This window comes from Clarias gariepinus, chromosome 4, assembly GCF_024256425.1.
Source record: "Clarias gariepinus isolate MV-2021 ecotype Netherlands chromosome 4, CGAR_prim_01v2, whole genome shotgun sequence".
Lineage (NCBI taxonomy): Eukaryota > Metazoa > Chordata > Actinopteri > Siluriformes > Clariidae > Clarias > Clarias gariepinus.
In genome coordinates this window covers 4,063,995-4,080,136 of record NC_071103.1, presented here as the reverse complement: position 1 = coordinate 4,080,136, position 16,142 = coordinate 4,063,995, and the positions used below count along the sequence as shown (strand labels likewise).

Here is a 16,142-nt window from a genome sequence, read left to right as displayed (position 1 = left end):
CCAGTGTCCAACACAGTTTGGTGATTCTTCTTCTCAAAACACACCTGATTTACCTAATCTCTTAATTACTAGGTTCAGTGGGTGTGTTCAGGTGTTGGTGAATTACAAACTGTGCTGGTCACTGGCCCTACAGGACTGGATTTGGAAGCCCCTGATAGATAAAAACACACACTGTTAAAGAGTATAGGGAAGAATTTATTTAACAACATAAAAGAATAAACATCAATAACAACAAAAACAATAAAGACTGCTTTATACCCGCCTGCAGTTTACAGCCGTTAAAAAAAAACAAGTGTATGAATAAACATAAGCATGTCTGAATGCAATCATAATACATAACTCATAAATATTAACCTGGAAAAAGAACAACAACAAAAAAAAAGGAGGTTGCCAAAACATTGTGCAAAATTCTTCATCTATCAGATGTATTCACACACATCCCCCACCCCCAACTAGGATGTGGTGAACTCCAGCATCACCAAGTGACGAAAAAGGTGAACAGCAGGGATGGAAATGATGTGCACAAATAACGTGCACTAGGTTCTGTAATGAGAGTTTAATCTTATTCGAGCCGGAGTCGATTTTAGACAGAGAGTGTGAGGATTGTGCAGAATCAGCGTTCAGAGAGCGATGCGTATGCACGGGTGTTTGAGGCAGACGGGGAGGATGCCCCGATTGATCTGGTGAAACTCCACCAGCTGCAGGAGGTCGATGAAGAGAGTGACGCCGTCGTCCATGGTGTAGTACTGCCTGCCGCTTTCCTCGCACTTTACACACAGACAAAGAGAATGATGGTGTGACTTTATTAATCTCTATTAATTATTTTTAACCATTTGCACACATTCACTGGTCTCTTACAGTAAACTAACTCTTGTGCACATCTTCCCAATGGCATTTGAGAAAAATGAGGACGGAATATGACTGAGTTTTCTCAGACCTCATCATAAAAATAGGAAAAGAAGGAGAAGGAGCGCAGAGGAACTCACAGGTATGAGCAGGTAGTGTTTGATCTTCCGCTGATGACACAGTGACAAGACGAAACACTGAGCGTGCAGCTGACTGTCCCGAACCAGAAACAGCCTGGACAGACAGGAAGTCAGACACACAGTTAGACACTCAAGGCATGCATCATACTCATAAATATTATAATTTACCTTGCTGCAGTACTGCCGAGTGTGTTATTGGGTTAAATCTAAAGTCCTTACCCGTCAGCCTGGCCCTGTTCCTCCAGCAACTGTTGGGCTTCAGACCTGGAAACTCCACCGTGGAACCAGGGCTGTGCCTGGTGCACAGCTACATGGTTAAAAAAAAATTATAATTACATACATACATATCATGTGTGCGCGTGTGTATAAAGCAAAAACAAGTCATTACAGAGGTTAAAAAGATTCCTTTTCTCTTCTGTGTCAGCCGGCACTGCACTGTACTCACTGGACATTGTTCACCTTTCCCTACTCCTCTCGCCTTCACACACACACTTAATTTTCTTTTTAAAGGTAAAGTGCAGGTTAATTTGTTTTATGTATACTTTACAGCAGTAATTCTGTTAGTGTGCGCTCACGTGAGTGTCATTAGAGATGTTCCTTTTGAATTTCCCCGATAAAACAGTCTTTCCGTTAATTTGTAACGAGAGGAAGAGTTACTGTGTAAGATAAGAACAAAAAAAAAAAGAGAGGGGAGGGTCTCATTCCTCCTTTCCTCGTACTTTAGCTTCACACACAGCGCCAAAAACATTTATCTGTCGGGATTAATTTTTACTTTTTTTCAAAGGTAAAGTGTTGGTTAATTTGCTTTGTTTTTACCTTATATTTTGTCTTAATTATTTTTATGTATTTATTTTTTTGGACTGTGGAATGAATAATTTGAGTTTTTATTATTTCTTATTGGGAAATTTGCTTTGATTTATGAGTGTTTTGATATAGGAGCTCACTTCTGGAATGAATTATGCTTGCAATCCAAGTTTCCACTGTATCTTCATGCAGTTCTTTTCCCTTTTTTGGGGGGGGTGGATTAATAGCATTCACACTAAGCAAGTAAAAGTCCCACCCAAACTCCCCAAACTATTTAGTAGCTGTTGCATGATCGGGGAGAGAGGACTCATTAGTGGGAACTGGCGAGTCCAAATTAGGAAGAAAAAGTTGCTCCCCAAAAACCATGTGGTGTTTAGTAACAGGTTACTATTAAACTGACCAAAACAAGCTCTTGTAGGTTCAAAATTCAAATACACTGAACTCACCTGGATGTCGTGACCCATGGCTGCTGTTCGGTAGGCTGTACCGCAGCGCCTCCCTCTTCTTCAACACATACAGAGAAAACAGGTTTTAAACTGTGTGTTGACATACGGTACAGGATGACAAGGAGCTGTGTATAAGTCACACTACACATCAGGCTACATTAGGTAAACTCTGAGACACAGCTGTGTCTTGGCTAAATGGAACACTAATATAGGAATATTCTCAACTTTTCTTAATCAAACAGTTTACTACAGCATTATCCATATTTTTATTATATGAAAATGAAACAGTATTACTCATTTTTAACACCTAAACATGTACTAATGAAAGCAGAACGAAAGTAGATTTTTAACGTTCAGTAAATCAGCTGCATGATAAAAAACACACACAAAAGCACGTAGCTTCAACATTAGATCAGCCATGTAGATCTAGACTTGGACATCTAAAGCTGAACCATATCTTACACACACCCTCCAATTATATCCTTCCTCCTGCTCGGCGCTCTCAGCCTCTCGCGGGTTGAGGATCACTCGACCCCCGCTCTTCCCTGAGAAATCCATGGCTACCATCGACTCATCTCCATCTGCTCGCTGAAAAACGACAGAAGCAACAGCAGCATTTACAATCAGATGAGCGGATGAGGAGACGTGATCCGTAAAACAGAAAAGAAAAAAAAAGTACCTTGGTGTTATTTCGTGGAGGGATATGTAGGCTAGGATTCGCCTGCGCCAGCAGGTAATTACACTGAAGCTGCTTCCCATACTGTAACACACACAAAGATTTACAACTATACATTGCGCACTCGTGCCCTGCGTGATGCACCTGCTGTCCGCGAACAGGTTCTACAAGCTAGTATTTGCATTTACTAGCCTAACCATGTGTCTATTTGTTAGTGCTACACATTTGGCTCGTTACTTCAAGAGTTATTAGGAAACTGCAATTGTTGTAGCAACAAAAGCGTGAAATTAAAGTTTTAACTTTAAATCCAAGTATATTACATCTTCATAAGTATGTACAGATATTTATAAGGCCTCACTGATGGAAAAACACAGAAATGCGAAAAAAAAAAAAAAAGAAATGCGAAACAAAACTGTACTAAAGTACAGAAATATTATAGTAAAAGATACTAGAGTGTATCTTTTTATATGAAGTAATTTTAGGTGGAAATCTAATTGCCTTTTCAAGACGTCCAATTTAAGGCACTGAAAAAAAAAGATCGTATTAGACCTGTCTAATGAGTAGGTCCCCCTTTTGCCACCATAACAGCGATGCACTCTGTGTACTAGTCATCATCATGTGCATCAGTGAGCCCTGGCCACCCATGACCCTGCCTGTCGACAGTTCACCGGTTTTCCTTCCTTGGATCACTTTTGGTGTGTTCCTGACAACTGCAGACCGGGAACATCACACAAGTGCTGGACAATTTGTGACGGGGTGAATTGCAGTTTCATTGGCAAAAGGGGGACCTACTCAATATTAGACAAGTAATCATAATGTTATGGCTGACCAGTGTATATGCACATACACACACCAAATCAAATACATACAGTGGGTCAAAAAAGTACATAGTCAGCTACCAATGGTGCAAGAGGCCTGTAATTTTCATCATAGGTATACCTCAACTATGAGAGACAAAATAGGAAAAATAAAATCCAGAAAATCACATTGTAGGATTTTTAAAGAATTTATTTGCAAATTATGGTGGAAAATAAGTATTTGGCCAATAACAAAATTTCATCTCAATACTTTGTTATATACCCTTTGTTGGCAATGACCAAGGTCAAATGTTTTCTGTAAGTCTCCACAAGGTTTTCACACACTGTTGCTGGTATTTCAGCCCATTCCTCCATGCAGATCTCCTCTAGAGCAGCGATGTTTTGGGGCTGTCGCTGGGCAACACGGACTTTCAACTTCCTCCAAAGATTTTCTATGGGGTTGAGATCTGGAGACTGGCTAGGCCATTCCAGGACCTTGAAATGCTTCTTACGAAGCCACTCCTTCGTTGCCCGAGCGTTGTGTTTGGGATCATTGTTCTGGTGAAAGACACAGCCACGTTTCATCTTCAGTGCCCTTGCTGATGGAAGGAGGTTTTCACTCGAAATCTCACAATACATGGCCCCATTTATCAGTCGTCCTGGTCCCTTTGCAGAAAAACAGCCCCAAAGCATGATGTTTCCACCCCCATGCTTCCCAGTAAGTATGGTGTCTTTTGGATGCAACTCAGCATTCTTTCTCCTCCAAACATGAAGTTCTATTTTGGTTTCATCTCCCCATATGATATTCTTCCAATCCTCTTCTGGATCATCCAAAGGCTCCCTAGCAAACTTCAGACGGGCCTGGACACGTACTGGTTTAACCAGGGGGACACGTCTGGCACTGCAGGATTTGAGTCCCTGGCGGCGCAGTGTGTTACTGATGGTAGCCTTTGTTACTTTGGTCCCAGCTCTCTGCAGGTCATTCACTAGGTCCCCTCGTGTGGTTCTGGGATTTTTTTCTCTCAGTTCTTGTGATCATTTTGACCCCACGGGGTGAGATCTTGCGTGGAGCCCCAGATCGAGGGAGATGATCAGTGGTCTTGTATGTCTTATATTTTCTAATAATTGCTCCCACAGTTGATTTCTTCACACCAAGCTGCTTACCTATTGCAGATTTGGCTATTCCAGCCTGGTGCAGGTCTACTGTTTTGTTCCTGGTGTCCTTTGACAGCTCTTTGGTCTTGGCCATAGTGGAGTTTGGAGTTTGACTGTTTGAGGTTGTGGACAGGTGTCTTTTATACTGATAACAGATGCCATTAATACAGGTAAGGATTGGAGGACAGCGGAGCCTCTTAAAGAAGTTGTTACAGGTCTGTGAGAGCCAGAAATCTTGCTTATTTGTAGGAGATCAAATATTTATTTTCCACCATAATTTGCAAATAAATTCTTTAAAAATCCTACAATGTGATTTTCTGGAGTTTTTTTTCTGGATTTTGTCTCTCATAGTTGAGGTTTACCTATGATGAAAATTACAGGCCTCTCTCATCTTTTTAAGTGGGAGAACTTAAATACTTGCCCCACTGTATTTAACTCGGTGTAGAGTAACTTATAGAGTGTGTGTGTGCGGCGCGCGCACCTTAAACAGCCTAAAGGCCGTAACCCAGCAGGTTTTACTCTGTTCACTGTCCGCACACAACAGTTTAAGCTCCTGAGAGTGAAATCTGCTTCTGCTAGTCTGAAACACACAAAAGAAAAAAAAAAAAAAAAAAAAAAAAAAGAAAAAAAAAACACGTTATGCAGAAAGTATTATAAAAGCAACAGGAATGATGGCACTACTAAAAACAGGTGACTCTACGATCAGACTTCTGTCCAGCCTGGTGAACCTGGCCAGTGTTGTTACCTTCATGCAGAAAGTGTGTCCTTTGGGTGAGCTGTAGAGTTTCCGGCTGTTGCTGACTGTATACACGGTAACGTCCTCAAGATCTGCTACACACTGAAGATGTCTAGGCTCCTATACACACACACACATTTCATTTTACTCACAGCATTTGTCTTCAAGTCACATATTAATAGTAATCAAAACAACATTATTGTACATGTATGCTGTGTTTAAGTGTGTGTGTGTGTGTGTGTGTGTGTGTGTGTGTGTGGACTGTTCAGACCTTGGACGAGCCCTTGGTTGAGCAGTAAAGTCCTGATCGGCGCAAAACAAAGTAGGTCTTCTTCCAAGACTTCTTCCCTGCTTCACGGACCTGAAGGTAGCCCTGAATTTCGGGACACGATCCACACTTCAGCATGCTCTACAAACAAAGAAAAGTGTGTGTGGGGGGGGATTTAAAAAGGACAGACAGAGGGCTTGGTAGAGAACAGAGCTCTTTTTTTTTTATCTCAAATACCTGGACAAGCTGCGATGGGGTCATTCCTGTCTTGACATCAGTGCTGTCTGAAATCATGTTCTCTGGGAAATATTGCTGAAATGAAATGAAAACAAAACATTAATTGTAGTAATTCAAAATACTTGAAGTATGATTACTGTATAGACCTGATAAATTTTTTTTTATAATGGGATCATACCGCTGGCTTTTTGAAGAACTCATACTTGGCATAGTTTTTACGAAAGAGCAGCTTCGTGTCGCCATCTTGTGGCCAGGATGACTGCACCTTAGACACCACTTCATGGTCCTCGAGACAGCGCTCTTTGAATACCAAACACAAGGACCATTTGAACTACAGCGTTTGTTACACAAGCAGGTGTGTATGTAGAGCACGAGAACGTCACCGCTGTCATTTCTCACCAAGCCCTAGTGAAGGGTGCTGCTCGAGGAGAGCCCAGTTCTCTTCATCCATGCAGTGAGTGGATTCGACCAAAATGTGACACACCTCGCGCGCTGTTGCTGTAGATGACACGACCACTGACCGGCTGTGTGTGTCCTCTCCGAACACCCTTACTACCTACGCACACACAGACATAAACAAAATCAAACAAGACATTCTTTAAGAACACTTAGCATGAGTCACGACTCCTGTCACTCATAAAATGACAAATAATGAAACACACACACACACACACACACACACACACACATCCAAAAAAAAACACCTTACTTCCTGGTAAGTGTTGTGCAACAAGACATACGAGTGACAAAGGCACAAAAGAAAGAAGGCATTAGCGAAAGACAGAGACATATTTACTGTCTTTCAGTTTTTCAGTGAAGGTATTATGAAAACACCTGCAAGAAAACAACCTGCCCAAGGTGTGCACGTGTACATTGTAGACGTGTACACTTCAAACAAACTGTCGAATTATTTAGCACGGTATCATGTACCACATATAGTTTTAAAAATGATGTTCCATCGATTATTTTTATTGAAAAAAGAAAAAGAAAGAAAACAAAAAAAGGAAAGATAGCGAGTAACTGAATACTTCAACCAGAAACCTGATGAACCAGTACCACTGAACAGTCAAACCCACTCAGTCATCACGTTCACAGGGGACACATGGGGACAATCAGAGAAAACACATTTGCATGCCAACCATACACAAATTCATAAACATGCGCGCACACAAACACACACACACCCTAGACTTCGGCGTGCTGTCTGTGTTAATATTTAGTCTGATGGCTTTAGAACCGCAAATTGCAGGCACGGTGATGTTTGGATTTCTAACCACAAGGAATTAAAACACTTTGATCTGCCGTAATTACTCCTTATTATTAAGAAAAGAGTGCAGGATGTTACTTTCTTCAGAAAAGACAGTAAGACCTTATTCACGAGAAGGGAATTATTTATTTTGTTATTGGCATTGGCTACTTAGAAAACACATGAATTAAACCCTGATTGTGCATTACGCACGACCCCGTTTATGCATTATGCAAAACCTCCTTAAAGTTTTCTGCGCAACCTGATTTACTGGTTATGCACAACATGACCTCGGTCGGGTGTCACGCGGGACCTCGGTCGGGTGTCACGCGGGACCTCGGTCGGGTGTCACGCGGGACCTCGGTCGGGTGTCACGCGGGACCTCGGTCGGGTGTCACGCGGGACCTCGGTCGGGTGTCACGCGGGACCTCGGTCGGGTGTCACGCGGGACCTCGGTCGGGTGTCACGCGGGACCTCGGTCGGGTGTCACGCGGGACCTCGGTCGGGTGTCACGCGGGACCTCGGTCGGGTGTCACGCGGGACCTCCTTTATGCAAAATCACATGAAGTGACAAAAAATGGCTACACATTTTTATAACGATTATTAATCTTCTTTTGGAGGCATTAACCTCACAAATCTGTTATATTTTCTTATTAAAGATTTTCTGGTAGGCAAAATAAAGCCCTGGCACCACCTCTTTGTGGGTGCATTGCCATGAAACACCAACAAGTGATTAACTGTCCTGCAACAATTGATTTCTTCAAGGAAATCAATTCCTTCTTCCAAGCATAGAGTCAATAGGGAAAGGTCAATGAGTGAGACACTTATGTAACCGTCAACTGATACATGAGGCACATTCATGATTAATTCTTCTTTATCATTTCATGACTTTATGCAAACAATATATTACATTACAGTGGCAATGACTCAGATGCTTATTAATGTATGCAGAATCACATTACCATTTTAACTTATCGTCAATACAATAAATAAAATAAAATAAATAAATAATAATAAAAAAAAAAAAAAAACAGTGCTGACTTTAGATATACCACTGGCTGCCATACTTCGTCTCTAACCCTTCAATTAATGTAATAATATTTAATCATTAACTAAAAATGTAGTCTAAGGTCAACTCTCATTTGATAAATCACCTTAACGAACTTAATGACTTGCACATTATTACTGGCCTCCAGCCTGGATTATTGCAGCTGTTTAAAAGCAAAACAACATTCAGATTTTTCTCAAGTCCAAGGTACTAAAACTCAAATTGGTCCAACTAGCCAAACAAATATAAAGGTATTTTTTATTACTATAGAGCTATGAGAATTAAATAGTGAACTACAGTGCATTGAAAACTGAGGTGACACTTACATGCGTGTCTTCATCAGTGGCATTGATGCTTCCCACCAGTGAGCCGACCCGAACTGGAGAGTGTGAGGGACTGCAGAGTTCAGGGAACGGGTTGGGTATGGATGGCATTGATGAAGGTCTGAACTCTCGTTTGTAGCTAGAAAACAAAATAAATGCTTTCGAGCCAGGTTTACCACAGCCAATTCACACTAACTAATGTTAAAATAGTGTGTTGTTATAACTACCTAGAAAAGTTAACACAGAAATGTACAACTAGTTACTGAAAATGACAACAGGAAGTTATTACGAGCTAAAGTTACCACAAAGTTATTACAAGCTAGCTAAATTTACCACAGTAAAATTATATCTAGCTAGTTACCCATGGTAAGTTAGACCTAGTCAGCTAAAGATACCAGAGTACATTATAAAAAGTTACCACAGAAATTTACAACTAGATAGCAAAGGTTTTTACTAGTTACTACTAGCTAAAATTACCACAGGAATATAGATAGTTAGCTAAAAAGTCAAAATTTTGCCCAGAAACTACTAGCTAAAGTTACCATAGAATGTTAAAATTAGCTACAGTAGCTAAAGTAATAACAGGTTATAATTAGCTAGGTAAACTTATTTTAACTAATACTATTAATATCTAATAGTACTACAGAAAGTGAAAACTAGCTAGCTAAAGTTACCGAAGAAAGTTCTAATTAGCTAGATAAAGCCAGCCAAATTTACCACAAGAAGGTCTTACTAGCTACCTAAAGTTACCACAGAAATGTTCTAACTAGCTAGGTAGTGTTACCCCTGGAAGGATTTACAAGCCAAAGTCACCATGGAAACATATACCTAGCTAAAGTTATTACAGAAAGTTATAATTAGCTAAACCACAGGAAGGCATTAAAAGCTAGTTAAAGTTATGGTATTTGTAAAACATCTGTAGCTGTAACACATAACTGCTGAATGATGAATTCTGACTGGGCAGGAAGATGTGTAATAAAATCCCAACTGGAATTAATTAGTGCAAACATTTTAATAAAAATCACATAAGAAGTATAATGACAGAAACTGCACTTGTTAGTCAGAACCTGTAGCTGTTTCTGATGCTCATCGGTTGTGACCGTTGTGTTGAGGGGCCGATGGAGAGGCGTGAACTTCTCATTTGATTTGTTGTCTTGCCTCTGTGCAAAGCCTCACGCACGGAGTCATCAAAAACCTCGGTCCAACGACGATCCAACTGCATCACTCTATACACACACACACACACACACACACACACACACACAGAACACAATGGTTAATCTTTGATCACACATGTGACATGTACAAAGTAAAATCCAAACCACAAAGAAGACAATAAAAACAGACCATGGAGTTCTCATGGAGTTAATTGTAAAGCAAATACAAAGGAAAAAAAAACAAAAAAAAAAAAAAAATGGTGAGCGAGAGGAAAACTAAAGCAAGTGCTTAATATTTCAAAGCATCTTTATGAGTATTGATTAATATCACAAGGTGCTGCATATCATTCCAACCTTATTGTTCCAAAGTTCAGACAAAGTTGCAGTGCTTCTAAACATAGTTATTTCACCTGGAGGGAAAAATCAGAACGCGGGAAAAGAAAAAGAAAAAAAAAACGTCACACCTTCGCAGTGCTCGTGCGGGGGGAGCACAGCCCGGGCAGACTTCCTGACACGCTGCCAGATTAATGATAGAAATCAAAGCTAATGAGTTCACGTCATGGTTAATGCACTCTGCTACAGCGTGGTGTGTGTGTGTGTGTGTGTGAGGTGAGCCGTCTTTTGGATGTGTGTAAAGCTTGGTCGCCGTCTATGTGTTGGCGGGGAAGGTTTGCAAAGCAAAACAGGGTGATGTAATAGTCTCGGTACGGCAGCGATACTGACACACCTGCAAGGACAATAAAGAGTGCGGTGGAACTGGTAACGCTGCTTATGTTTTTGGAGTTGTACAACAAAAAATATATTTTAGTCATAGCTGTAGCAACCCCTGAAATCTCTAATCTGATTGGTCAGAGGGGTTGATTCATTCTCTGTAAAAGTGTGTGTATACGTGTCCCCTATTCATTTAAAGGTGGTGCTGGTGAGACAGCTCCTGGGACACAAGTGATGACAGGAAATAAGTTTCCATCGCCACCCCCCCCCCCAACACATTCAACAAAAGTAACTGTAACTATATAGAGATTTATTTTTTATAAATCCTGTTTTTTATTCACTTTAATTCAATTTTTAATCAACAGCTTTTTTTTTTTTTTTTTTTACTAAAACAGATTTTTAATAAAAACACAAACAAACAAAAAAAATTGGCCCAAGGACCCAAATGATTTAAAGTGGTCAAATTGTGATGTCTAGACAACTGAGTCCAGAGGAACTACAGCTCAAAATTGCAGCTTTAGTGAGATGTTCCCAGTCAGGTGTCAGGACCTCTCAAAAGTGCTCCAAGGAAGGAAAACCGGTAAACCGGTGATGGGTTCATGAGCAGCCATGGCTTACTGGGCCACATGAGGAGTGAAGGCTGGCCTTTGTATTCTGATCCAATAAAAGAGTTTTGTAGGTCAAATTGCTGAAAAAGTTAGTGATGGTTCAGATAAAGGTGTCATAACACATGGTGCTGCAGACTGGACATCATCCACCTCCGAGAGCTCCTATAGTGGGCATCTGAGCACCAAACCTGGACAACAGAGCAGTGAAAGAAGGTGGCCTGGTTGGATAAATCACGTTTTCTTTTACATCAAGACAGTGAAGGCAGTGTGGTGCTCTGGGCAATGTCCTGCTTGGAAACCTTGTGTTCCGCCATTCATGTGCAGGTTACTTTGACATGTACTACCATCCTACACGTCTGTTGTTGCTGACCAAGTAGACTCCTTCATGGAAATTATACTGCCTGATAGCAGTGGCCTCTTTCATCAGGATACCGTGCCCTGACAAACTGCAAAAATTATTCAAGAATGGTTTGAGGAACAAAACGAGTTTGTGGTGTTGACTCGTTTTCCAGAATATCCAGGTACAAGCCCAAAAGAGCATTTGTGGGATGTGATGGAAAAACAAATCCGTTCCATGTGGTCCCCATCTCATAATTTATAGGACTTAAAGTATCTGCTAACGATGGCTTGGTTCCAGATACCAAAGCACACCTTCAGAGGTCTAGTGGAGTCCACACCTCGACGTTCATGAACGATATACCAAACACACTATTGCACTATAGAACTAAATTGTAACACTGCAGTACCATGTGCAGCAAGTGCCCTTGGCAAAGTTTTTTTTGGTACAAGATCTTTAACCTTGAACATCTAGGCTCTGTACCTAAATAAATAAGAGGAAATTGTAAGTTACATTTAAGCAGACTTGAGTAAACAGTGAAATGGAGTCCATTTTTGTCCAGCGCCACATTAAGACAGGCAAAGTTTAGGTCATCGTCCAAGAAATTTAACATTTGACACTGTGCTGTTTGAGAACCATAAATAACAATATAGTCCTGTGGTGCAGCTCGGGATTTAAACTGAGCACCCCCAATTTGGATCATTTCCCCCACAACACACTGTCCTGATATCGAAACTGTATTTATTAATGATAATGACTGGTGGAGGCGGCATGGCAGTGTAGCGTTTAGCACTGTCACCGTGCACCTCCAGTGTCCGTGTTCGATTCCTGCATGTGTGTGTGCGCATGCAGTTTGCATGTTTTCCATGTTCTAGGTGTGTTTCTGCTGGGTGCTCTGTTTCTCTCCCACAGTCCAAAGACATGCAGGTTAGGATAATTGACGTTCCATAGTGTGTTAATGTGTGTGTGCAGGAGTCTCCTGGAGGTCTCCCCTTTGGAGGATAAAGCGGTATAGACGATGAGAGTGTGAGAATGACAAAACTAAAAAATTATATCATCGCTCTTCTCCTTACTATGTTCACATCAACACGAAGACACCAATGAATAGATTCGAAAGCAAAATTCTGATTTCAGAAGCATGTTTATCTAGAAAGAACCGAACCATTCAAACAGATCCGAATGTACTGTATATTATGAACCTATGACTCATTTGGATGAATCGATTCAGTTAAATGAATCAAATGTTGCCACTTGGTTTTACGTTTGATTAGAACAAATACGCAAATAATTTAAAATGTTACCAAACGTCTATTATCGCCATGAATAGTCTAGAATTATAACTTTTATAAATACAATATTTTTTTAAAGCTCACATTTAGGCTTAAATCTGTCACCTGTTGAATGATTAATCACGTGTAGCTTATTAACTCAACAACGATTTAGGTTTAGTTTGTTTTGTTTTATTCCCCTTGACTCGCTAATCTCAGAGCAATAAATGTTTTAGATGAGTTTCCCAGAAAGAGAAGAAGAAAAAAAACCCAGAACACGTACCTTTCCCGCTCGCAGTGCTGCGTCTGACACGCCGACTTGTTTACCTGAGTAATAATATCCTCCTGCACGCCTGTGCGCAGTCCAAGTCGCTCTCGCTTGGGCCGCGTCCAAAACCACACACTTCCGCGCTTCTCTTAAACAGGGTGTTAAAAGCAAACGCCACCTGCCGCCGTCTCACCGTCCCGAGCGCCACTGGCCTGTGCAGCTTGTAGACGTAGTCATGGTGAGTGCACGCACTGGAGGAAAGAGGGGCGGGGCCGGTGGAAAGTAAGGCGGAGTCGATGAAAATGAAGCGTCAACAGGTGGAACAGTAGGAGGAGCGTCGTCATAGCAACGCTTACACGATTGAATTGGCGCACTTTTGTATACTGATTGTTACTTACTGTGTTGTACAAGAATAAAAAAATTAATGGCACACTGTGTAATTACTTTTTTCCTATTATTATTGTTTTAAAAATGTGTCTACTTTTTTTTCTAATTAATTTCCAAATTTATACCATGATTTCTTTTTAGCTATTGTGAACTTTGCATAAAATAAAAAATATATATACAATTTTTTATCAGTATTTTTATATAAATTGATAAGAATTACAAAGTTGAGGGGGGAAGCCCATTTTTGTTACTTTGATAATTTTATGATCTATATATACAGTATATACGTATATAGGATACACACACACACACACACACACACACACACGAAGCTTTTATTGCCACCTAATGGTCATAGATAGTAATTACCAATATTAAATACTAAAATATGTTTCTGTGACCACAAGGAAACAATCTATCAAATATTTAATAAAGTAAATTGAATACAACAACTTTCAAGCTAAACTTTTTTTTTTGAGGGGGGGGGGGTGATAACACTTTATTGGATATTTTATTGCTTATTATTTCCACTAGGTTTCAAAACAAAAATGTAAAAAAGTGAGAATGTGTTTTTAGTTGTTTTTGTGGTTGTTTTTTTTGGTATACGAAATAATGTTTAAAATATAATATTTAAACTTTAACCAGCTTTAACACAAAAATCGTATTTATTATTGTTTACAAATTTGTCCACTTTGTTTCTATTTAATTTCCTAATTAATACGATGACCTTTTTTAGCTAGAGTGAACTTTAACTGAAATGAAAAGACATATATATATAAATAAAAAAGATATATATATAAAACGAATTGCAAAGTAGAGAGTTCTGTGCATCAACATTTTTTTGGGCTTGAGTTTAACATTTTAACCATAACCAGATTTGTGACACAAAACCAAGCTTTTATTGCCACCTAGTGGTCGTAGCTTATAATTACTAATAATAAATGTTACGTTTTGGTAAAAAAAAAAAAAAAAATCGTATACAAAATAATGTTTTTCTGTTTACACAGGAAAATAATCAAATAATAAAATATTCAATAAAAGAAATTAAATACAACACCTTTTAAATAAACCAACACTTCGTTAGTGAATCGTTTATCACTTAATATTTTCACTAGACTTCAAAATAGTAAGAAAGTGTTTGTTTTTTTTTGTATACGGAATAAGGTTTAAAATGTAATATTTTGACTTTAGTCAGCTTTGACACAAAACAAAGCATTTGTTGTCACCTAAAGTAAATGGTCCAGTAATTACCGATATAAAATGTCAATCCATTAATATCTATCTATCTACAGTACATAAAATAAATAAATCATGTTTGTGGCTTAGTGTGTTTGCGCAGGTTTTTCCATCACAGAAGCTCCTCCCTCAATGCAACAGTGTCATCATCAATTCCAATGTGAAGTTTGTGGAGTTTTTGTCAGGATGAGCTCATATCTACTGAAACCCAGATCAAAAGTAAGGCTGTAGAGACATTGGAGCAGCATGAGGAGCAGCAGCGAGTTGACTGCACACTCCATTCGCAGGTGATGGTAACACGCGGGTTCCCTTTCTGTTTGTTTGCCCAGGCCGTTTCATCACGGGTGTGTCACAGGCGTTACTACCTGACTGCAACAGTAGGCCACATCAGCATCAACTTCAATATGTGCGTCGATAACAGGTACGTCAGGCCGAGCTCATATCTCCTGTAACCGAGATCAGACTGCAGAGCGTCTACAGCGACAGCGCATATGACAGGCAGCAGTAAGGGCTGCTGAAACATCGGAGCAGCACGAAGAGCGGCAGCGAGCTGACCACACACTCTGTTCGCAGGTATATCAAATATTATATACAAGAAAATAAATGAACAAACTCTACTTTTAAAACAAGCCATGGCTTTGTTAGTGGATCATTTATTACTTATAATCTTATTACTTAACCACTAGGCTTTTGTTTTTTCTTTTTGTGGATATGGAATAAGGAATAAAGGAAAAAATCACTTAGAGGTGTGATTTGTGAAATAAAAAAATAATAAATGTAGAAGACTGATGTATAATTGTACCTAGTGTTTTTTATTTCTCTTATAACGCAGCGATCTTGTTTCTAACTTATTTTAATGATAATAGGCTAAAGGAGGTTTTTGGCTGAAGAAGTGTAAATGAATATATATTTTAACATACATTGCATAAAGAAAAATGCAACATTTGTAGGGTTTTTTTTTTTTAGGAAAAAAAAGACATTCCTAAAACAAAATTTTTTTTAGGAAAAAAAATTTATTTCCAGATTTTTTTTCCCGTTCACAATTGGAATCTTGCATTTTTTTCCCCCCACAAGTAAAATTCTAAATAAAAATAAAAAATTAACGGTACCATGAAAATGTAAAAAAATATGTAAAACACAAAATAATATGTTTATATAATTACATAATTATTAACAAACATTGACAACATTGATATTAATCATAATAATTAAGAACAATACTACAAAGAAAGGGTTTATGAGAGCGGAGTGTAGGTACACATGCACACTCGAGTACATACTCGCTTTCTTGGAGCGAGCCGCTAGAAAAAAAAGTTCTTTTTTTATTTTTTATTTTTTTTATTTTAGCCCAAAAATTCAAATAGTAGGGCTTTTTTGTTTTGTTTGTTTGCTTGTTTATAGCTACATGCAAAGACAAAAAAGAGAAAGTCAGATTAAGTCACTGGATC

At 39.3% G+C, this 16,142-nt stretch overlaps 1 protein-coding gene across 1 annotated transcript; it reads right to left on the bottom strand.

Annotated features, from left to right (window-relative positions):
• Window positions 1-174: 174 nt before the first annotated feature.
• grb7 (growth factor receptor bound protein 7) lies at window positions 175-13,283 on the bottom strand. The gene is made up of 15 exons (XM_053493589.1): window positions 13,087-13,283; window positions 9,790-9,948; window positions 8,726-8,861; window positions 6,505-6,661; window positions 6,284-6,405; window positions 6,106-6,180; window positions 5,872-6,009; window positions 5,610-5,720; window positions 5,346-5,444; window positions 2,916-2,996; window positions 2,705-2,824; window positions 2,237-2,294; window positions 1,206-1,293; window positions 987-1,080; window positions 175-767 (listed from the first exon to the last, which is right to left on the bottom strand). Exons 2-15 carry the CDS (start codon window positions 9,942-9,944, stop codon window positions 621-623), a joined length of 1,581 nt encoding a protein of 526 aa, XP_053349564.1. The 5' UTR covers window positions 9,945-9,948; window positions 13,087-13,283; the 3' UTR covers window positions 175-620.
• Window positions 13,284-16,142: the final 2,859 nt, after the last annotated feature.